This window comes from Schistocerca nitens, chromosome 1 (genome assembly GCF_023898315.1).
Source record: "Schistocerca nitens isolate TAMUIC-IGC-003100 chromosome 1, iqSchNite1.1, whole genome shotgun sequence".
Classification (NCBI taxonomy): Eukaryota; Metazoa; Arthropoda; class Insecta; order Orthoptera; family Acrididae; genus Schistocerca; species Schistocerca nitens.
In genome coordinates, this window is record NC_064614.1 from 251783709 (window position 1) to 251809524 (window position 25816).

At 39.3% G+C, this 25816-nt stretch overlaps 1 protein-coding gene across 2 annotated transcripts in view; it reads left to right on the forward strand.

Annotated features, from left to right (window-relative positions):
- The window catches only part of LOC126247313 (ras-related protein Rab6), a 76279-nt gene that overhangs the window by 16777 nt on the left and 33686 nt on the right, over positions 1-25816 (forward strand). For both annotated transcript variants that reach the window (XM_049948470.1, XM_049948469.1), the window contains exons 3-5: positions 6742-6795; positions 9712-9817; positions 14139-14344. In XM_049948470.1, the coding sequence (XP_049804427.1) occupies positions 6742-6795; positions 9712-9817; positions 14139-14344 (366 nt within the window). The remainder of the gene's footprint in view (positions 1-6741; positions 6796-9711; positions 9818-14138; positions 14345-25816) is intronic.

Sequence of the window (25816 nt, forward strand, 5' to 3'; positions counted from 1 at the left end):
ATGATTTCTCTTCCTGGTCCTGTGTTGACTGAGAAATTTGCATTACAAACAAACTAATGTCAGAAATAATGTAAAGATAGATACATACAGTTTAGGAAGATGATTTTGATACAGCTCATGGGCTACATTTGAATATATTGGGAAAAGACCAACTAACAGGAAATCAATAAAATCATATCCTGAAGAGAAGAACCCGAAGATTCAAAATAGCCAGACAAACACAAATTACAGAGTGGTTTAGACCAAATATAACAGTAGCATGGGCTCAAGCAGAACAGTGGCAACCATGCAAAATCATCTCATCTACTGAAAATTTCCTGCAAGAAACCACACACAGAAACAACTTATCTGCAAATTTTTTAGGTAAGTGCTTTGTCATAAATGCTTTTAGAAAAAGTTAATTACACCTTCATCTCAGAAACCACAAAGCCCAACATTTGTTGTATTACGTCATAATGTCCAGTTGATCAGAAACAAAATTCCATTGCTGGGAGTGGGAGTATTTCTTAAGTCTCAGATTCAGAAGTAATGTGTATTACTGAACAGTGGCTGTGTAAAGAAGAAATTCAGTCAACGTCTATTCCAAGGTACTCACTAAAAAGCCACTATTGTAGGCAGTTCTTCACTCATGGTGGTACTGCCATCTTTGAAAGGGACCAAAAAAATTCAGAGTGGTTTGATCTGAACTGTCAGTAGATAAGGACTTTGAGTTTTGTGTGATGAAACTGCCTGATCTAAACTATATAATTAGAAATGTTAATAGAGCAGCAAGTTTTAGTATTCCAATCATTATTAGAAGTTCTGTTCATTAGTGTCAGCTCATTAAATATGAAAATAATACTTCATGGTGATTTTTAAGTGATTTTCCAAAAAAGCTGTAATACTTCACATGCTGCGATAAATGTATGCAAATTATTCAATATTATCCCTACAATACTCTCCCCAACAAGATCAACTGAGCACACAGGTTCAATAATTGACCAAATCTTCATAACTGATACTAGCTCTGTATTTACTGATGAAATACTGAGCATTGGTTAGTGACCATGATGCTCTGCTACTGAGCATTGATATGGGAAAAAGTAATTCAAAGAAGCTTTTCTGAAGACAGTATTAAGAGTTTAATTTCCTGTTAGCCAGTGAAAATTGGAAAAGTATTTACATGCAAATTGCTGATGGCAGAAGGTTCTTAAGTTTTCATTACATCTTATTTTAATACAGGATTTCCTCTTGAAACAAAAATTTCAAGCAATAAAAATAGAAAGTCATGGGTAACAAAAAGGAATGTAAATGTCTAGTGAGAGGAACAGATTTCTACAATATTTCTTAAATACAGTCTCTAAAGATTTTTCCGATTGTTGTAAAGCCTACAAAAACACATCTTAGAATTAATAGACAGGCAAAACTTTTATGGAATGACAATTTCATAAGTAACTCTTCAAACAAAATGAAAGCCATGTGGAAAGCTATTAAAAAAGAAACTTGTAACGCCTAAAAAAGAGAATATATATGTTACTTAAAGATTCTAAGGTCATAGATAGACATACAGTTGTCAACAAATTCAGTGAATATTTCAACTCAGTAGCCAGATATTATTCAGGCTAACTGCAAGGTACCAATCTCAAGTTCCACCAATCTACCACACACTACTGACATTTTAATGTTAGTTAATGAAACAAACCCCAACAAAATTATGAACATAATAAAATCATTGAGCAATAACACATCTAGTGGCTATGATGAAGTACCTGACTCCATATTAAGTGTGTGCTCCCCTCATAGTAAAGCCATTATCAACCCTCTTCAACCATTCACAAAAAATTAGCATTTTTTCCAGCTCTCAAAATAGCTTAAGTCTCACCATTATTAAAAAGGTTCATCTGATTTAGTATCCAATAATCGACCCTTGTCTATATTAAGCATTTTACCAAAAGCCCTGGAACAACTTTTTTATGACAGACATAAGTTTCACAACCAAGCACCTGTCAGCAATCGGCAACATGGCTTTAGAAAATCAATGTGCATCCAAACTGCAAGACAGACAAAAAAGTCACTTTACAAGAGCTGGGTTGGGAAGTCATTCTGCACCCACTTTTATTCACCATGCACTCTTGGCTTTTCACATCTTCCGCTCTATCGAACAACCTTCAAGGAACTTCCTTTCTGGATTAAAAATATTGCCTTGAACACGACTCAACGAGTTGTTCACCTCACAATCATGTGGTTTTTAGAGTCGCAGAATCAAAAAGTTACCCCAGCATTGGCAGATAGTTGTATACAATAAAGGAAAATATATTACTGATTACTAGAGTGTCTGTTAGGCGTATCTGTTGTGTTCATTAAACTTACGGAAGAGTGCTATGTACTTTTGTACAAACCTAATATAAAAGAACTTCAACTGATTACTTTACAAATTAATTAATGTGTTAAATATTTGATTAATCATGTAAGTGAGAAGTTTAAAAAAGGTTTGAAATTATGTTTAAAGTTTTTTGGATGCCACCTAGTGCCCGCGTTCTTAATTATTGGAGGAATAATATTCACTTTCTAACTGTAATGTTTTTCTTACAGTGTTAAGTCTTTAAAATTGTAGGCCTACCTCTTTAATGATTGACACATTTTAAATTTTGGTCAGTAATTACATGAAACATTGCAAATGAAATTTGTGTTGCTCCTTAAAGCTGTTAGATAGGCAACCTGCAACTAATCCTTGCACCAGATTGACTGTTTAGTAATATAGATAGGACAATTTTTTAATTTATTTTGTTTGTACAGATTGGTGCATCAAAATAGATGACAAAGCTGACAATTATTTTGCTGCTTAAACAGGGGTGAAGAAGTTTTTATTACCCCCTCCATTGTCTTTCTGCAAAATAATACATAAATTTTATTTTGTAAATAAATACTATTACTCCTTGCCTCCAAACACACTTTACCTCTGTATTATAGGTATACATTTTTGCTAGATAATTAAATCAATTTTACTGAATAAAATTTCAACAGTAGTTGCAAAAGAATTAAATCAAAATCTCAAGTACGACTGAACAGCTTCTCAATTGCAATTCAAATGCCACAAAATGGCAAATTTACTTAAAGACTCAAAAATGGAAAACCCAGGATGGAACGTAACAATATTATGAAAAGGAAATTACATTCCCCACCAGGGTTTCGACTATCTCAAATGAGAAATGTCCTGTCCACTATCTTTCCCACCCCTTCCACAGTGATATTCTGCTGTCCACTGAACCTACACAATATACTCATACATGCCTAACAACCCATGCTCCTCCCACCCCCCTTAACTTGCGGCTCATATCCCTGTAAAAGACCTAGATGCAAGACCTGTCCCATACAACCTCCCACCATCTACTCCAGTCCCGTCACAAACGTCACCTATCCTATCAGAGGCAGGGCTGCCTGTGAAACCTGTCATGTGATCTACAAGCTAAACTGCAACCAATGTTGTGCATTGTATGCGGCATGAATGGCTACTGACAAACTGTGGCCAAGAAACAAGTGGACCACCCTGTTGCTGAGCACGCTGCCCACCACATTCTTCATTTCAATGACTGCGTTACAGCGTGTGCAATTTGGATCCTTCCCACTAACACCAGCTTTCCTGAATTGCGAATGTGGGAACTCTCTCTGCAATATATCCTTCATTCCTGTAACCCTCCTGGCCTCATCCTTTGTTAGTCATTGTCCTCACCCATTCAGCCCCTTCCCTGTTCCCATTCCAGCACTACAAAGCCCTCTGTTCCACCAATTCACCCAGTCGTTTTACTTCTCCACTTATCTACTACCCCCATCTCTTGCCTGCCCTCCATCTAACCTCCCGACTGCACCTAGCTGCTCTACCCCTCTCCACTTTGTCCCTGTGGGCTCCCCAGCAGCAAGTCACTGTCCCCCACCGCTACCCTACTACCCTTACCCCACCCAGTTGAACTGCTGCTGCTGCTGTTCAGTGTGTCTTTGGCTGTCAGAGACTGCAGTCATGCGTGTGTGTGTGCACGTACGGTCTGTTTTTGACAAAAGCATTGTTGACCGAAAGCTTATTTGTGACGTTCTTTTTGTTGTGACTATCTGCGACTCAGCATCTCTATGTGGTGAGTAGCAACTTTCCTTTTCATAATATTGTAAACAAATCAGCAATTTCTATTAATTTTTCAGTGATTGAATAATGTCCAGTGGTGGCACAGTTGGTTGAATTTGACTCATGATCACACTGCTCTTTCACGTAACAAAATACAATAAATAGATTCTCATTACTGGGTGTTGCTGAAGTGGGAGAAATGAGTGCTGAACTTCATTTTTGTGACCTTACACTGAGCACCTCTGTCATTTTGTATGGGGCATATCAATCTTTCATTCTTAGCTTCATGTTTCTGAATTTATTTTATGTCTGCTGCCATTGCCACACTGATAAGGCTTCCAGATGCTGGAGTCCCTTGCACTTCTCTGGAACCTTTCCAGCAAATGTCTCCCATTCACCTTCTGTAATCCTGATGGTAAAATCAAGCTTATCCCCTTTTTGTACAAATTGTTTCTATTACCCGTAAATATTTAAATGACGACATAGAACCCAAATGTTCGCTACTGATTTTCTAATTATGTACTATTGGGTTCTTTCTGTTTGTTACGGACATTACCAAGCTATTCCTTGCACTAAATGAAACTTTCATCAAAGTTTGGTTGGAGTTTGTTAAAATAGCCAAACAACAATATTTTCTGGTCATTGCATTGTTAGCAAACAGTCTTGTAGTTCTGCTTATTGTATTTGATAAACTGATTATTCGTATAGAGACCATCAGAGGTCCTGTTCTGTTTCTTAGAAACGCTCCCAATGCTACTTTTTTCTTTCGAACATCCACCACCCAGTATCACATCTGGTTTCAGTTAGTCAAAATGCAGCTGGAAAATGGCATATCTGCAAAGATACTCAGTATGATTGATTGTATTTTGGTTATTAGTTGACATTGTGGTGCTGTCATACGCTTTTCATAAATCTTGAAGAATAAAACTACCATTCATTGCCCATCGACTTTTCACAAAATATTTTGTATCAGTAAAGCAAGCTGCATTTCACAAGAGTGGTTTCTTTCCGAACCCATGCTGGTTCTTTGAAAGGTGATTCCATTCCTCGAGGTATATCGTAATGTTTGACTGCAGAATATGCTGTTATTGATTTGCTTTCTGCAATAGACGGAAGATCTGTAAGGCATTGGTTACTGAGACCCCAGGAAGAGAGGATCCCAGGGCTGGGAACCCTCTAACCCTGGGATCTTCGTGGCATTTCCTTCCCTTTGAGTCTTCCCCAATGAATCCTTCTCTCCTCCCTGAGGTTTTAAAATATCTATTAAGTTTGTTGCTTTCATTTTTGTGTGTGCATGTTGGTAATATGGTTTGTGTGTGTGTGTGTGTGTGTGTGTGTGTGTGTGTGTGTGTGTGTGTGTGTGTGTGTGCGCACGAGAGCAGAGGTAGAGGTCTTAGGTTCAATCCCCAGTCGATCTTCGGATTTTTATCTGCCACTTACCTCCTCCTTCACCTGTGCGAATGATTGTTGGTACAAAAAACGCTGAGTTCTGCTGTGGTTCTGAATCAGTGTTAAACTTTAGGCCTCCCCCCAATAGCTGGATAAGTCAGTTCAAAGGATGTAGCAAGCCAACAGCATACCATGTCCAACAGAACCATGTGTTCTCGAGCACTGTGGTGTTCAAACCATTGAATTGATGACTGCTGAACTTCAGTGCAGTATTACATACTTCGCCTGCTAGGCAGCAATTTTCGCAAAATATATGTGTGAACTTCAGTGTTTTTTTCCCCCATCTTGAAATGCCTTTTGGTTACTCTATAAACTTTGTTGGGCTACTGAAGCATGTGTACATCAGTTTTGTCTGTTTCAGTTTATGGATGCGACCTTAATGTCTGCAAGACTAATACTTCAGTTTAATTTTAATATTTTATTTCTAACAATTTTGTGTACACATTAGTGTGTGAATAATATCTGTAGCTTGACTGAAATCTACAACACTGAACTTGTATTTCAACCATACTTTGTGGAAGGCAAACATTTTTAATATTGTCCAGATACATTGGACAGTAATAATTCATCGGGTTTGATTTTGATATTTTCAGTTTAATCAGTCTCAGTTGAGATGAGAGAAACTTGAAGTATGTTTATTATTTGAAGTTGTGGGGAGACTCATCTGTTGAACGCTGTTGTAAAATACACACATTTCCAATCCATGTCTTTGATTGAAAAAGTAAAAGGGGATAAATGTTTATGAAACATATTTGAGAAATAATGGAACTACTGAAAATAAGCCATAGATGATCAGTATATATTTTTAAACAAAGGGAAGCAGATATTAAAAATACTGATATTATAAAAAACTAACTTACCCGAAACAATTTCCCTACTGTTCAAGCTTTCAGTGGTTGTCAACAGAACAGCAGCTTCAACCAAGAATAAAATTTATAAAATACAGTGAGCAAATATTTCAACACATATTTTACATGGAGTATACACACACATATAAAGGCAAGGTGAGCTGATAGTTGGAAAAACATAGGAAACTCGGTTAACAGTGTTTCTTTATAACATTAGCAGATGCGTACACATGGAGGCCAGTTATAAAATGGACAGAATTTAAATTTAGTATTTTCCTGATTTTATTACACTTACAACAGTTTCATCTTAGTTGTTTCATTTGTTACATTTCTTTTTTTCTTTCTTTACAGGCTACAATTGGAATTGATTTCCTGTCGAAGACTATGTATTTAGAAGACAGAACGGTATGTAAAGCAACAGATATGTGTTTACTTCCTTAAGTTTAATTTAAAACTTAAAGCCACAGTTAAGGAGCTACTTCTTAAATAGGAAAATAAAACGGAAGATTTCGCAGGACTCATCGGATCACTTTAAAACAATACTCTTGGCCACACCAAGTACTTCGTTTTATCCACAATGACTTTTCACTTGGCACTAGTGTGTGTGCTGTTTCGAAACTTCCTAGCACTTCTTCCAGGAGTGCTAGTGTCACAAGGTATGCAGGGAAACTTCTATGAAGTTTAGAATGTAGAATAGATGGTACTGAGGAAGTGAGTGTGTATGAGTATGGGTTGTGAGTAATGTCTGGGTAACTAAATTAGATAATCACTTGGCTGTGAAAGGCAAAGGTTTCAGGTTAAAGTCCCAGTCTGGAATAGGCATAATGGTCTGTTTTCACATACAAAAATGTCGTAGATTCACAGAACTTCTGGACCAACTGTTCTTTATATTAAAAAATTTCAACCTATTGTTTTAACCTCGAGCTGCGAGTTGTATTTCTATGCACACTGCATCAGGGACCCTGTCTTAAAAAGAGCGCATAAATAATTGACAAAAAGTCTCATCTGTAGGCCTACTGATGCGCTTGAACTTAGGAACAGAAACTAGTGATGTAATGTATCACCTGATTTTTCTATAACATATTTCTTTCTGTAATTCCCCCCACCCCATTTTCCTACCACACTCTTGTTCCCCTTCAAGATAACTCGGTAGTTTCCAAGATGCATTGCAATCAACTTACAGGGTGTACATAAAGTTTGGGAACACTTTCATTTATTGCTTCAGAACTAACCATTGTACAGATGTCATACATACTGCATTTTGAAGAGAAACTCTGAAAGTTTTTTTTACAAACATTCGATATGCGAACCGTGAGTGACCCGGCAGATGTCAATAAGGTAATTGAATTCTTGCCATACCTGTCCCAGGATGCCATCGTCGACTGTGGCAGTCACTTCCCGTATTCTCTTTCGGATTTCTGCTAAATCACGTGGTAGAGGCGGTATGTACACCTGATCTTTAATCTGTCCCCACAGAAAAGTCACATGGAGTGAGATACGGTGATCAGGGAGGCCATTTCATGAAACAGCTTTGGGGAATCAAGCTCAAATTCAATCCATTCACGTGGATGCTTTGTACTCCAGATTCGACAATTTTGCCTGTTCACTTTCTCATTAGTGTGAAAACTGGCTTTGTCACTAAAAATTAAGTGATCACAAATGCCATCCCCATCCTCATTTAATTGTTGCAACTGTGAACAAAACTCAAAATGCTCGTCGTCGTTGTCGTCATTGAGCATCTGCACTAGCTCCAATTTCAATGGGTTCATAGGCAGCTTCTGTCACAGGACTTTCCACATTGTCATTGGAGCCATTTTGCGTTCATGGGACGCATGGCGTATCTGTTTCTTTGGACTCCTTATGAATGTTTCTCATACGTGCTCCACATTCACTTCTCTCACACTGGGACGTCCGCTTCTCCTTGCCAGTCACAAGCAATCTGCCGTAATGAATTTGTTGTGCCAGTGGTAAATGGCATTCCTTGTTAGTGGCTTCTTACTGTACTTGGTTCTAAACATCTATTGAACAGCTGTAACACACTTGTTTTTGTCCAACTCCAACACACAGAAAGCTTGCTCCGCACCTGAACTCAAATCAAAAACTCCATGTGTGCGATTATCAGCAGATTACCAAACTACGCTGTGGCAGTATGCATGAAAAAAAAATTCTCAGGTTTTCTCTTCAAAGTGACATATGTATTATATCTGTACAGTGTTTGGTTCTTGTGCAATAAATAGTTGAGTGTTCCAGGACTTAAATGTTTGTTCCCCCCCCCCCCACCCCCCCCCCCCAGTGTTACTTACATCAAAAGGTGGATGTAATGATTTGCTTAAATGTTATGTTAGCAAAAAGTGCTTATGAGTTGTGACATGTAATCTGCCTACTTCAACAACCTTTTCACCGCCTACAGCAAGTCTGTCATTTATCACAATCAAATAACATACTTTTCAACAAAAACCATAGTAATCATAAACAGTGTTTTTAGATAACCCAGTTTCTGACTCAATGGTTTCTGGCGTATATTCATCAACCTGTCAAAGCACTAAAATAGTACCCTGCTGTATCTGTAATTTACATGGATCGACCGATGTGTTTTCCCAGATTGCAATTATTTTGCAATATTTTGTGCAATATAATTGGAATGGGAAGTCAACATTGCTGCTCCTCTTCCCCCCCCCCCCCCCCCCCCCCCCCACACACACACACACACACGAATCTCCCCATGACAATCCACACATTTCCCAAAATTGTGATTTGGCAATAAATGGTACTACAGAACTCCAAAGCACTTTCTCTAGTACACACTCTCAGAAATAATTCTCATTAAGTAAGAGTAGTGCAAGTCAACACTGCACAGGCTTCATTCATCTCTATAACACTACTGATATTAGAAAAAGCTCAGGCTTCATTCATCTCTATAACACTACTGATATTAGAAAAAGCTGTGTTGTCAACAACGCTGCAAACGAAATTGATATCTCTTGCCATGGCAATTGTGTGCTAGATATATATTGCTTCCATTGGATCTTGAAATTACTGACAACTTATCTTGAATTACATATTCTCCAGAAGCTGCCACCATATATTTGCCTTTCCATGAAACAAAAATAATTTTCAAGCTCAGCCAGAACCTTCGCTAGGGCTATGTGTGGTAGGCTGAAAATGTAACAAAGCTAAAGATCTTGGACTGGAATCTGTTCAACTTTGGACAAACTCCTCTTCCTTACAGAAATCTCATAAATTAGAGTGCTGCATTCTCTGAGGACACATGACCACAATTTCATTCTACAGTCTAGAAATTAATGGAACTTGTATGTTTAGGTACGCCTGCAACTTTGGGATACTGCAGGACAGGAAAGGTTCCGGAGTCTGATTCCTTCATATATACGTGACTCAACAGTTGCTGTGGTAGTTTACGATATCACAAGTAAGTAAAATCACTTAATTATACTATCTTTTAAAAATGTTGCACGAGTTTTTGATCATTCATTGATTAACTTAATATTAACAAAAAATTAAAAATTGCTTTTTAAATTATTTTTTTTCTTCTGGGCTCTGTGTTTGAATTACAAGTATTGATAAGACTGTGAACTAGTAACTTGCTGACAAACAACTTTTATAAAAGTTTATTGCTACCTCATAGCAGCCATAATGGTGCTCAGTGCATTTATTTTCCAGACTTGAAGTGTTTGATGTTGAAATGACTGAGGTGGGTGTTGCTTTACCATGGATACAATCAATAACTTCTACGCATAGATTTCAGTACGGAAGTTAGCCACTGCATGTTACTATTTGCCACGTGTGTGTGTGGCACAAAGCTCAAAGCACCTATTGCATTTCTTGTGGTGGCACTATGAGACAGCACTTTCATTCCACTCACCATGGATGTCTTGTGTTTTATGGAGTTGATTTTTATCACTGTGATATCGAATTGGGTACATTTTTGCATTAGTATTCCCAATAGACAATTGTAAGAATAAAATTTATTTTCTGGGCTTCTGATACACTGCTTGAAGTATGTCACAGTTCTGAATAATGAAAAATGTGGGTTGAGTAAAAAAACTCGAAATAAAGTACTGCTAATTTCGTAACCTATATATCAGTGCAAAGAAGTGACTTAACAATGTTACTCACCTATCGTAAGCAGTTGATATTTAAAAATTTCCTTTGACTGTTGCTGTTCTCTTCAGTCTAATGAATGGTTTGATGCAGGTCTCCATGTTAGCCTTACACTGCGCAAGCCTCTTTGTGTCTAGATAACTTCTGCAACTCATCTCTTCAAAAATCAAATAAAAACAGTCTTGATCACGTTTTCGGATATTTGCTTGCTAAGCAATGTAGTGTTCCGGGATATTTGTGAACATCCCAACACACCATTGGAAAGCTGTTGACAAGAGGTGCTCATGAGTAAATCGAATAAGGATAAATGTAGTGGGAAAGGGAAACTGTGTGTTTTCCTTTCTTGTATGCAGTGAATGTGGAGCAGTGGTGGAGTCAGCAAGAAGGGGACGAGTAAAAATTATATTACAACCACTGGTCATCTGGGAGTCATTTTTGCCATGGTGCAGCAAGTGCCTGAATCAGAGCCATGGACTAAATGACGCACCAACAGGGCATAATGAACAATTGAAAAGTGGTAATTGTTTTTCTGGTTTCTATCTCTCAGATCCTACAGTACGCATGTACGGATGTTTGAATGTACTCAAGAGAGTGGTATTACCGTAGCAATTGTTAGTTGTGTTGTGAAAAGTAATAACAAAAATGTTGAGCAAAATATACCCCTGTCTGTGAGAAGTGTGGCATTTATCTAGAGCACAATAGAGAGAACTTGCAGAAGCATTTCAGGGACCTTCACCACAGTTGGATTGGCAGGGAGGTGGCACGGAAGGATCCAGACCACAAAAAAAAAAAAGAAAAACTTCTTTGAGAAGAGAGGATAAAGGTAATACTACTTTCATCTGGCGGTGTATTGGGGGGGTCAGAAAAATATTGCCCTGTTATATCAGCCAGGGATGCAACTTCCGCTAGTGCTGGTATAAGACCCACCACAATCTCACAAAATAAACAACAGCAGGAAAAGAAGGGAAAATACACCTCAGCAGCCGATTTCAGCTCTTTCCTCAATCTTCAGGCTTTTTCCCACAGTTTTATTATGGTCCCATGGCCTGAGGAAAGGGCCGAAACCATTTGCTAACAAATAAAAATCTGAAAATACTATAAAGACTGTTGTTATTTGATTTTTAGCATTTTATACCAATCTCTGCTTTGCTCCATTTACTTAATGCATTCTAAAATTTTACATCTCTTCAAACCTGCTTACTATAGTCAAGCTTTGGTCTCCCTGTAGAATTTCCACCATGCACACTTGCTTGCATAACCAAATTGATCATTCCTTGATGCCTTGGAATGTTGTGTTGAACTATCCCTTCATGTTGTTAGATTTAGCTATAAACTCCTCCTCCCCCCCCCCCCCACTTCATTTCAGGTATTCATTAGTTTTCGTATATATCACTCTAATTTTCTGTATTCGTCTGTAGGAACTCGCTTTTTAAAAAGTTTCTGTTCCCTTCTCGTCAGGACACTGTCACCGGCATTTCACTTTCCTACAAGGCTACACTCCAGACAAATACCTTTAAAAGACTTCATGACACTTGAATTTATATTCACTGTTAACAAAGTTATCTTATGAGAGATGATTTTCTTACCATTGGCAGTCTCCAATTTATATCCTTTTTAATTAGGCCTTCGGCACTTGTTTTGCTGCCCAAATAGCAAAATTTTTACAGCTTATATTCTCTCTTTTTCTAATTCAATGCTGTCAGCATGACTTGACTTAATTTGACTACATTCTATTTACCTTGTTTCACTTTTTTTGTTCATGTCATACCTTCAGTTCAAAGCATTATTCTTTTCATTCACCTGATCTTTCAAGTCCTTTAACAGGTCTGACAGTATTAAGACATTGACAAACCTTGTTGTTTTTATTTCTTCTCCCTGACTTTAATCTCCTTACTAATTTTTCCTGGGTTTCATTTACAGATTGAATAATGTCAGAGGTAGGCTGCAATCCTATTTCACTCCTTTCTCAACTTTACTTCCCCTTCATGTCCTTTGACTCCTATAAAGTCAGTCTGGTTTCCATTAAAGTTGCAGATAACTTTTTGCTGTCTGTATCTTATCCCTGCTATCTTCAGAATTTCAGCGAGTGTATTCCAATCGAGAGTGCCAAAACTGTTCTCTAAATCTACAAATGTTTTAAGTTTACCTTTCTTCAGTCCATCGTCTAAGATACATTGTAGGGTCAGTATTGCATCATGTGCACCTACATTCCAGTGGAACTCAAACTGATCCTCCCGGAGATCAGCTTCAACTATTTTTTTTTCTATTCTTCTGTAAGTAGTTTGTCTAGATTTTGCAACTATGGCTTAGTAAATTGATAGTTCTCTAACATTCATACTTGTCAACATCTACCTTGTTTGAGACATTCTCCTTAAAGTCTAAGGGTATTCCCCGTCTGATAAATTCTGCACACCAGGTGGAATAGTTCTGTCATTGCCAGTTCTCCCAAGGATTTGAGGAAATGTCATTCAATGCAGGAGCTGTGTTTTAACTAAGTCTTTCAGTGCTCTGTCGGATTGTTCACACAGTGTTCACCCATCTCATCTTCATCTTTCCTCTATTCTTTTTATAATAGGTTGTAAAATGTCTCTTATGTAGAGCTTCTGTGTATTCCTTCTACCTTTCATCTCTCCTTTCTTTACTGTGAGCTCAGCTCTTAAAGTTGGAGTATTTACTTCTCCACACTCAGCAGGTCTCCTTAATATTCCTATGGATGGCATCTATCTTTCCCTTACTCAAGCACGCTTTCACAGCCTTCCAGTTTTTCTTTGGGTCATTCCGGCTTTGCTGTTTTACACTTTGTCACTAATTTTTATAAGCCTGTATTCCCTTTCCCTACTTAATTTTCTGAATTGTTGTACTTTTTCCTTTGTCAATTAAATTCAGTCCCTCACAAGTTACTCAGATTTCTACTGTGTCTTGTTTTATTTTGCCTACTTGATCCTCTGCTGCCTTTTTTCATATCTCAAAGCCACCCATTCCTCATTTAATGTATTTCTTTTTCATGTGTCAGTCGATCATTGCCTAATGTTATCTTTGAAACAGTCAGCAACCTCTGATTTTTCAATTTATCCAGTACTCGCAGCTTCAATTCTGCCAGTACAATGTCTCCTACCTTCCAAACTTCACAGAAGCTCTCCTACGAAAGGGTCGTGAGTCGTGCTTGGTTAGCTCAGTTGGTAGAGTACTTGCCTGCGAAAGGCAAAGGTCCCGAATTCAAGTCTTGGTCCGGCACACAGTTTTAATCTGCCAGGAAGTTTCATATCGGCTCACACTCTGCTGCAGAGTGAAAATTTCATTCATGTAACATTTTTGTATAGAGTTAATAAGGAAACATATTCAGTTCTAGTTACTGTTAATTTGGATGCTGAGTACTACCTGTCAAATAATTGTTTGGATATGTATAGTTTACCTGACCAATGATACTTAAAACCATTAAAAATGAACATTGGAAAAAGTATTAAATATGATGTTTTAAATGTTTAAAATTATGCAGAAGAAAAGGCCTTTTTTAATGGAAGAAAATTTTCTCTTTGGTATTGAGAGTTAAATAAAATCCAAACCACACATTAGGCATAATTTAGTGTGTTGTCATTAGCACAATTACATCTAATTGTTTCCATTTGCAGATGCAAATTCCTTTCATCAGACATCTAAATGGATTGACGATGTTCGGACAGAACGTGGTAGTGACGTAATAATTATGCTTGTTGGCAACAAGACTGATCTCTCAGATAAACGACAGGTCTCCACTGAAGAAGGAGAACGGAAAGCCAAGGAACTAAATGTCATGTTTATAGAAACTAGTGCAAAAGCTGGCTACAATGTTAAGCAGGTAAAGTAAACTTAATTTTTGTCTTGACATGGCTTATAGTAATTTTGCAATGTGTAACATATAAATTAACATTTTGTTAAATTAATTTACGCTTGGAAGCAAGCTTAAAATTTTGTCTTGCATGAATGAAGGAGTATTGTTGAAAATACCTGTTACCAGTTATTTGTATAAACTGTAAAATTGCTGCTTCCATCTTTAGTGCCTTCGTAATTTACAGAAATGTACTTAAGCAATGTCCATTGTTGCTAAGTAATATACTGTAGCATCTGTTGGATTTGGTGGCTGCTGATGTTTTTATCCGTGCTAAAAGTGCATTGAAACTAGAGGGTCATCATGATGTTAAAGTTCTGTAGCACCATATCAAAGTAACTACAATTAAAAAGCAACAAAGTTTTGCAAAATGTGAAAGAAAATTCGAAGTAAAATGGTTTCTCGTGCATACTTAAGCCTTCTTGAGTTTTCAAGGTGTTGCTTCGAATTATAATGGTAGTGCTAAGCCCTTTTTCAATTACACATTACTTACTAAAAATGTAAATCTTTCTTGTTTGATATGTGTATCATCTATGAATATCACCCGAAACACAGAAATGTACAAATTTTTATTTTAGAACTCATGTATGCAATTTGTACTAAATCTCCGTCAATTCAATTGAATTATTATTCTAAAAATAATTCGCTCCATCTGAAGATGACAGTATAATGCTTGAAAAGACATTGTTGAATCATAAAAGATGCTTGTTTGTCATTCTTCTGTGTTTTCATTGGTTTATTTCAATGGAAGTTGGGCGGTACGTGAGAAGCAGCCTTGATAAAAGTGTTGCAATAACAATGTTTATCAAAGCAGTGCACTAAATTTTCCCGTAAACATATTCGATGTCTAGTTATTGTTAGCACAAACATAATTCAAGAAGTAGGGAGAGACAAATGATCACAAAAATATTTCATATCAATAATGGAAATTCCTGTATGGAATAATATGTAAAATAGAGGAAAAGCAATCACTAATATATAGCTGACTGGTTTGTGGTACATAAGACACAGAAAAAACATTATTTACACTATTGTTCGCATAATGTAAGAAGGCAGCCAAATTTTCAGCCATTCTGCACATCCCCCTCTGCTAGTCACTGGTAGCCAATAATATTCGTTCTCTTTCCGAGCAGCTAGCAGAGTTACAGCTAGAGAGTGAGAATCTCGCTCCTACATGCTGCACTGTTGCTGCATTTCACAACAACAGAATTATTCATTCAACTATCAATTCTTCTGTTTCCTTTTTTTCTTGCAGCGGTACAGCTGTGAATTTGTATGAAAGAACAGATACCATCTTCATATGTACAAGGCGTACCGGCCAATGATCTTCTTCGGTGCGGATGCACTCATATTGCTCAGACTCTTACGGGAATCAGTAGATTGACTGCCGTGAGTAATGAGTATAGTGGGCAGGGGCACTCCAAATGTAGTTTGTGGACAGTAAGTTGGAAATGTGGGTCTCACGGCGAGTGTGCCAAAGATAAGTCCCTGCAGTCGTACTATCTTCTGTATCCTCGATGGTTGTCAGTGTGTCTGCCATGTAAGCAGGAGATCTCGGGTTCAAGTCCCAGTCGGGGCAGACATTTTCAACTGTCGCCCATGATATTTATAAACACCTGTAAGTAGCTAATGGTCTGGATTTCATTGTAATTTCATTCTTAGAGAGCTGCAGGATCACTAATGATATCATATATTCATATGTAAAGGAAAGTGTCGGAGCTGTAGGAACTGTAGAAACAGTTGGTTTCATGTTGCCTGGAAAGCGTCGAAATCACAAGGAACCTGTAACACAAATAGATAGTTTTAAGATTGAAGTTTCAAAGTGCTTCACGTGAATGATGAATGCCCAACATAACAAAAAGTGTTACAGTTATGCAGGCTTCAGTGGTAAGCGCTTCATGAAGGTAAAGAATTTTAAATGTTGTTTGTTCCAGATATGTTAAGAGTTTTTAGTTCAAAGAAGTGACCTAGGTGCAGTATGAACTATATCCCATATACAGAATCACGATTCAAGAGGAGGAGGTAGTTCAACAGTGTATTAGGTTCATTAAACATGGGTCAATTATAATCATTCCAAGATGATCTGTTGGGAAATGAGTGATGGTACTGGCGGTTTTAATGTTCTCATAGGGATAAGTTCCCAGATAATTATTCTGCTTGCTGACTCTTCTTCTGGTTTTATTTCCGAGAATAAATTTGTATTTACGTGCAAGAAAAATGGCAGTGATAACAATTCGACAATTAACACTGTCAGTTTCGTGACGTGATCCACAATTATTGTCATACCTTGCTTCAAAGTCAGTCATCACCAGTTATAATCCAACTGTTACAGAGAAAATATCAAGTACAAACACCAGAAAAGCTGATATTTTTCTCTGGCTTAAAAATAAAAACATTAAACACCACATGAACCAGACTCGTACCGATCTGCTGCAGGTCGTTAATTTATACTGTTAAAGTCACGTGACAGAACATACAAACTTGACTTCCTTGCACGTGAATGGGATCACACAGTTTGCATTTACCCCTGTGCTGCTGTCATCGTATACCTGTGTCACAGTCATTGTAGCCCCATGGAATTAATTTGGGTAAAATGTTTTAAGGCTATGTGGGAGAAAAAACAAAACATTCAAGATGACACACAGTGAATCGCTTGTGCATGAGGCAATAGACAGTGAGGCAACAGACAACATCCCACCTCTGTGTGGCATGCTGAAAAGCTTCAGAAAGAAGAATTTGACAGGGAAGTGATGATGGATATAAACCTTGAACCTAGCATCGTAATTCTAAAATCAGATTGTTCGGAAACACCCATAGAAGTGACAGTGGTATTACAATGTAGACTTTGGTACAAAGTAATAATATTTCTTAGTTTTAAAGACTCGTAGTTTAAAAAATGTTTGTAAACATATCAGTTGCATGCATAATAATGAGAACTTCCTAGCCTTTTTTATTAGGACTTTGTATCCTTTTGATGATGCGACTATAATGTTCAACATATTGCCCAAGGAGAAGTTAAGCTTCTTCCACTATGTTGTAAACCTGTCATTTTCAAGGCACGAACTAGATAAGGCCCTAAAATGACAGTAACTGTTATTTGTCAAGATATTGGTGGTTTTCGATGTTGTCGGTCAGATACCCTGGAGTTATGCACAGATGATGGTTAATTGTTTGCTTGTTCAATGGATTATAAATACAGTCTTTCACTGTAATATCGAACATGTTAGTTTACACTCATAATGCCCTTTAACAATGAAAAATGACAACTTATTGACCGTTCTTACGATAGTCTTTTACATGTCTTCTCCAACACTTTCTTACTTACACACAGTGATTACACTTAACTATGGTCTCGCACACCCACACCTCACACATTTTAAAAAATTCTATTTAGCAGAAGCAGTTGTCAAGCAAATGTAATGATTTCAGTTTGTGCTTGAAGTTATTGTTGTATATTAAATTTTGACTTATAATGCAGTTCAAATACTAATAAACAGTAATTGTTGCAAGCAGTTTCAACATCGTTTTGAGAAAAATTGTTCTTCATGTCTTCACAAAGTGTATCAACTGTTCACGCCTCCTGACATCATGCAGAGTAAATCTGTGGAGCAGTGAACGTGAATTAATATTTCTCTCATGACGACTGATCGAAATTGGTTTTAATATTTATTATTCCCCTCATAGGTTTGAACATATGATATAATGTACCGTAGGCAAAAGAGCCTGACTGTTATCCGCAACGATGCAGTTCGTCAACGTGGTCTTTGTTTGCCCTCTCTCTGTTGGCGCGCATGTACAGCTTTTATCCCCCCATGCTTCCTTTTCGCTCTGCATTTGAGCAGAAGTGCCAGCCTAGGTGACGTGGGCTTTAGGTCATGGGCTTACCATTAAAATTGGTATCTCAGCCTGTCACCTGTCCTATCGCAAGAATGTCAATCTTCTCCAATTCCATCAGTCCCTCACCTTCATCATTCTGATCCATCATAATCATTAAATTCAAGCTCAAACCAATCTTGACAGCCTCTACTAATTTTGCTCTGTGACCTAAACTTTGTGGGTGCTATCACTGCTATAGAAGCACCTGCCCTTAAACAGTTAAAACAGTATTTCTGGTGCCATCTGAGGAAGCGTATCCCTGTTACTCCTGTTATATGCTTGCACAGGATTACCTACAGCCAAGAGAGAGCCTGTCGTTATGCTCTAACTTCTGTGTGAACCCTTCATAGCTCCCCAACCGTGCCTGGCTAACTTTCTACCTTCCACATACCAAAAATTTCCTCCCTCCTCCATCACACACAGTGCTCCTGAACACCCATCGTGTAACACTGTCATCAACCTGTTTTCCAAAATTCCGACCCCTGCAGAAGTATCGGTACTTTCTAAAGGCCTCACCTTTAGACCAGATCCCAAGTTCATCCATAGTGGATTGGTAAAGGATCTTCTTCCTTTTACTCGTTCTCTTCAGTGGAAACATTTCTCAGCCACACACTCCACTGACAACAACTGACCAAAACCACATGTAGAATCTTGCTTAACAGTTGCATTCTTCCAACTGTGAGCTTCCTCCACTTCCATCGTCATCTCCAGGAAACTTTAGAGGACTGCCTCACTTATAATCTGGCCTCTTCTTGCTCTCCTAAATTCCTCTTGTAAGAGTCCCACTACACTCTTATGGAATAGACAGCTATCTGTAACCTGAAAACCAATCCAGCCTTTATCATCCTTCCTGCAGACAAAGGTTCCACCACAGTGGTCATGAATCATAGTGACTGTCGCTGAATGTCTTCCACCAAGTTTGACACCTCTCTATACAATCCTTACGGCCAAGATCATGTCCCAGAAGTCCAACAGAACGTCCAACAGAACGTCCAACAGCTCCTCAAGGCCTTCGGTCCATCCCAGAACCTGACATTCCAATCCATCTCCCTCCTCATACTAGCTGCTCCACACACTCCCACCTTTTACCTAATCTCACAACCCCACTCACAGATTTCCCTGCTGATTGTCCCGTTTTGGCTGGGTACATTGCTCCCACAGAACAAACCTCTGCCTTTGTTGGCCAACACCTCCAAACTACTGTTCATAACCTCCCATCGTACATTCAAGATACCACTCGCTTCCTTCACCACCTTTCCACAGTTCCTGTGCAATTACCCCAGATGCCCTGCTGGTCACTGTGAATGCGACTTCCATATACAGGCTGGTTCATTGATCGTGACTGGGCCAAATACCTCATGAAATAAGCGTCAAACGAAAAAACTACAAAGAACGAAACTTGCTAGCTTGAAGGGGGAAACCAGATGGTGCTATGGTTGGCCTGCTAGATGGTGCTGCCATAGGTCAAACGGATATCAACTGCTTTTTCTTAAATAGGAACCCCCATTTTTTATTGCATATTCATGTAGTATGTAAAGAAATATGAATGTTTTAGTTGGACCATTTTTTTCGCTTTGTGATAGATGGTGCTGTAATAGTCACAAACATATGGGTCACAATTTTAGATGAACAGTTGGTAACAGGTTTTTAAAATTAAAATACAGAACATAGGGATGTTTGAACATTTTATTTTGGTTGTTCCAATGTGATACATGTACCTTTGTGAACTTATCATTTCTGAGAACACATGGTGTTACAGTGTGATTACCTGTAAATACCACGTTAATGCAATAAATGCTCAAAATGATGTCAGTCAACCTCAATGCATTTGGCAATACGTGTAACGACATTCCTCTCAACAGCGCGTAGTTCGCCTTCCATAATATTTGCACGCGCATGTTGTCAGGCATTGTCGGTGGATCACGATAGCAAATATCCTTCAACTTTTCCCATAGAAAGAAATCCGGGGATGTCAGATCCGGTGAACGTGCGGGCCGTGGTATGGTGCTTCGACGACCAATCCACCTGTCATGAAATATGCTATTCAATATCGCTTCAGGTGCACGCGAGCTATGTGCCGGACATCCATCATGTTGGAAGTAAATTGCCATTCTGTCATGCAGTGAAACATTTTGTAGTGAAATCGGTAGAACATTACGTAGGAAATCAGCATACATTGCATCATTTAGATTGCCATCGATAAAATTTGGGCCAGTTATCCTTCCTCCCATAATGCCACACCATACATTAACCACCCAGGTCGCTGATGTTCCACTTGTCGCAGCCATCGTGGATTTTCCGTTGCCCAATAGTGCATATTATGCCGGTTTACATTACCGCTGTTGGTGAATGACGCTTTGTCGCTAAATAGAATGCGTGCGAAAAATCTGTCATCATCCCGTAATTTCCCTTGTGCCCAGTGGCAGAACTGTACACGACGTTCAAAGTCATCGCCATGCAATTCCAGGTGCAGAGAAAATATGGTACAGGTGCAATCGATGTTGATGTAGCATTCTCAACACCGACTTTTTGAGATTTCCGATTCTCACGCAATTTGTCTGCTGCTGATGTGTGGATTAGCCACGATAGCAGCTAAAACACCTACTTGGGCATCATCATTTGTTGCAGGTTGTGGTTGATGTTTCACATGTGATTGAACATTTCCCCGTTTCCTTAAATAACGTAGCTATCTGGCGGACGGTCCGGACACTTGGATGATGTTGTCCAGGATACTGAGTAGCATACATAGCACACGCCCGTTGGGCATTTTGATCACAATAGCCATACAACAACATGATATTGACCTTGAAACTTCCTGGCAGATTAAAACTGTGTGCCGGACCAAGACTCGAACTCGGGACCTTTGCCTTTCGCGGGCAAGTGCTGTTATCCTTTCTTTCAGGAGGGCTAGTTCTGCAAGGTTCGCAGGAGAGCTTCTGTAAAGTTTGGAAGGTTGGAGACGAGGTACTGGCAGAAGTAAAGTTCTGAGGACGGGGCGTGAGTTGTGCTTGGGTAGCTCAATGTAGAGCACTTGCCCGCGAAAGGCAAAGGTCCCGAGTTCAAGTCTCGGTTCGGCACACAGTTTTAATCTGCCAGGAAGTTTCATATCAGCGCACACTCCGCTGCAGTGAAAATCTCGTTCTATGATATCGACCTTTTCCGCAATTGGTAAGTGGTCCAATTTAACACGGGTAATGTATCACGTAGCAAATACTGTCCACACCGGCAGAGTGTTACGTGATACCATGTACTTATATGTTCGTGACTATTACAGCGCCATCTGTCACAAAGCGAAAAAAGTGGTCCAACTAAAACATTTATATTTCTTTACATACTACATGAGTATGTAATAAAAAATGAGGGTTCATATTTAAAAAAACACAGTTGATATCCGTTTGACCTATCATCTGGCGGGCCAGAGCACCATCTGGTTTCCCCCTTCAAGCTAGACGAGTTTTGTTCTTTGTGGTTTTTTTGTTTGATGCTTATTTCGTGGGATATTTGGCCCAGTCACTATCAATGGAATACCCTGTATACAAATGTCGTGCCCCATGCCCATGGCTTTGCAGCAACTGAACGCTGATACTAAACCCACCAACTGTTTCCTAGTCCTCCTAGCCAATCTTGTACCTTATCCTGACCCACAGTTACTTCACTTCTGAAGGGCAGATCTATAAACAAATATGTGGTACTGTCACAGGTACTTGCATATCACCATCCTGTGAAAACATACTTATATGCCATCTGCAGGAAACCTTCCGATGCAGTCAACTTGATATAACTGCCGTATACACTGTTACCCTTAAACAGTTGGAACAGCATTTCCAGCATGGTCTGAGTAAGCCATCTTTGTTACTCCTATCAAAACTTACCCAAAGTATGATTCACGTGGAACATCTCAACATGTCATATTAGAGATCTCGATCTTGACATCTCTGATGGCTCCTTAAATACATCTGTTCACATCAAGTGCACCAACAGTACCTCCACTTTGACAGCTGTCATCCATTCCATGTCAAAAAGTATGTTCTTTCCAGCCTCACCATTCATGGACATTGCCGAAATGACCGATAACCTTGCCTGAGACATTATTCTCAGGCAGTATGCTAGCCATCTCATTCGTGAACAGATCTCCCAAGCTCTCCCCTCCCGACACCAGTAAACCCCTTTAACTAGCCTCTGGACAACATTCTTCTGATCACGCCTGGCCTTGAAAAGCTCAACCATGTCATTCACCAGGTCTTTCATTACCTCTTGTCATGCCTTGAGATGAGGGATTCCTACGAGTAATCCTACCTACATCACCCAAAGTATTGGTCCACTCCAAACCCTCATCCCCCACCTACAGAATATCCTAGTCCATCCAGTTCCAATCCTGCACTTCATTGATCTTTCCCTTGCAGTTGGCCCTGCTGCAAGACCTGTTCCAACCCCCCATCCACCACATGCTGTAACTGTCCAAAGGCACTTCATATGATATAAAGGGGGGGGGGGGCTTTGACCCCTTCTCCTCACTCCAAATTAGCCTCAGTTTTTATGGATGTCACCCCCCATCATCTTTTGTAATGACCACTAACCCTGTGACGTGACCTCCCCTCTGCTTCTTTATGTCTTAAGTTGGACTCTTGTCACACAGTAATCCAGTGAAATTGCAATGGATATTACAGCCAACTACCGGAAACACAACAGCTTGTTTCCTCTTATTCTGTGTTCTTGCTCTTCAAGAAAAGCATTTCTGTGATGACCACTTTCCAATATTTTGTGGTTATCGGGCATTCTGTCAGAATCGTACTGGCCCTGAGGTAGCATCTTGGAGGGCCCACCGGTGTCATTAGTGACTGGATCTTCCTCCATACCAACATGGAAGCAATAGCAGTAAAAATGTGAACGACTCCAGCAGTCACCATTTGCAATGTCTACCTCCCTCCAGGTAGGCCACTTCCTTATGTTGAACTGCCTACATTAATACAGCAACTCCCACTCGCATATCTCCTCCTCGGGGACTTCAATGCACACTACCCCTGTAGGGGAGTGCCACTTCAGTGTGACGGGGGTCTTCTAATTGACCAGTTCATAAGAGACTTTGATTTGTGTCTCCTCAATGAAGGTACTCCTACCACTTCAGTGCCACTCATGGCACCTTTACTGATATCGATCTCCTGATCCCCTCCCGTTCTCACATCTTGATTACATTGGCCACCCCATTATGATCTTTGTGATCACTTTCCGGTGATTTTATTGTGCCCCTGCCGCTGCCATGCAGGCAGGCTCCCACATTCGACATTCCGCAGTTGGCCTTTATATACATCAGCTCTGCGCTTGGACACCTCTCTGATTGCATTGATGCAGTTTTTCAAAACATCACTAATCCTATTTTTCATGCTGCTATCCCCCTATCCACTAATCCCCGTCGTCATCAACCAGTACCATGGTGGACCACGGACGTAGCAGTCGCTGTACGGGACTGCCGATGGGCACAACAGGGCACTACAAAAATTTAAACAACACCCTTTACAGACCAACCTTACTGATTTTTAAGCATCTCCATGCTAAAGCTCGGTATCTTAATAAGCAGAGTAAAAAGGAAATCTGGGAGTGCTATGTTACCTCCATGGGTACCTATGCCTCATCATCTCAGGGTTGGTCTAAGCTCCATAGCCTTCTGGGCCCTCAGTGACAATCAACTGTCCAGGGTATTATCCTAAAGGGTGCTCTGTGTACTGATCCATTGGTCCGTGCAAAACCTCACAACACACTTTGTGACAGCATAGGCATCACCTTACTATCTTGCCCCCCTTTATCTGGCAGAAACAATAAGTTGAACAAACCACCCCCTCCCCCCGCCCCCTCCTGTTTTTCAACCCCCACCAAGCTGAAGTCTGTAATGACGCTTTTCACTGAATTCTTGCATGCTCTTACTTCATATGATGCTACCCCAGACCTAGATTCCATCCACAACCAGATGATCCAACATTTGGACATTACCCAGAGGTAACATCTACTCTGGATCTTCAAACGCATTTTCCTCGTAGGTGTCTTCCCCTCGTGAAGGAAAGACAGCATTGTTATCCCCATACTTAAGCCCGGGAGGAACCCAACGTCTCTTGATAGCTGCTGACTGTTTAACCTGACCAACATACTTTGTAAATTACTTGAGAGGATGTTTAGCTTCAGATTATGTTGGGTATTCGAATCTCGGGGCCTGTCATTCCTGTATCACTGTGGCAGTCTACAGCTGATTATATACTCAGATTGGAAACAGAAGACTGACAGGCTTTTCCTGAATGCAAACACCTTGTTTGGTCTTCTTTGGCCTATATAAGGCATACAGCATGTCTTGGCACTGTCAATTTTAGTTACCTTCCATGACTGTGGCTTTCGTGGTGGCCTTCCAATTTTTATCCACCTGTCTTTACCCCACAAGCTCTTCCAGGATAGATCTCCGCACCGCTCTGATCCAGAACAGAATTCCAGAGGGTTCTGTGTTAAGTGTCAACTCTCTTCCTCATCGCTGTCAATGGGCTTGTAACCTTTGTTGGTCCTCTGGTTAGCCCAGTGCTGTATATCAACAATATTTCATATGGTGCAGCTCCCACCGGCAGAGTTAAAATTCTTGACTCTCCATTCACACAAGAATTACTGGCATGTCTTAATGGATGATACCAGGTAAAATAGTTTGCTGTTTCGCTGCTCATCTTACCTTAACCTGTAAGATAACTTGCAATAAAAGGTAGGACACACGGTGCAATTGAGCAAACAACCAACAAGAAGGGAGCAGTAAGTGAATAACAAAGTGTGCCGTGTCCTGTGTGTTGGTGCATTCATGGAAGAAAATAGTAGTGGCTTCCAGCAACTCCATTGTCGAGAATAGTTGCATGCTGCATCAAAATATTCTAAACAGTTGAATGTGTGTTTTTTCCAACCACTTACTGCACTGGCTTTAATTACTGACATGATAAATGAGGAATCGGATTTATGTCCGTAAAAATCCCTCATCGGTAAACTTTTAAGTTCATCGTAAAGATGCCACTTTGCAGGTACAAAAGTTTAGAGGTACGCATCCCACCGCATTCCCTCAGAAAGACTACTGACTGTATGTACACTTCAGCATTAAGGCTTAATCACCTATATTGCAAGGCTGACTAATCAATGAATATCTTTCCCATGTGTAACTATGCATCTGTTATTAACTATCTTAAACCAGAAGGGCACTCTGAAAAGTTTGTGGTAATTTTGAGCTCTGTGTTCCAATCTAAGCCAAGGGATATAGATGGTCTCTCCGAAGCCCTATACACTTTGAAGTGTCATGTGGTATTGGCGGATTTTACTATCGTCGGCAGATTTTGTGTATTCAGTTCATATTACATTTGCCGCTTTAAAATTTGAGTGAATACAGGCTTTTTTTTTCTTTTTTTTTTTTTTTTTTTTTTTTTTTTTTTTTTTTTTTTTTTTTTTTTTTTTGAGAGAGAGAGAGAGAGAGAGATTTAGTTTTAATTTGAAAATTCCCTGGTAAATTGTTTTCAGGGATCGTATAACGAAACTATATCTGAAAAGATTTAAATATCA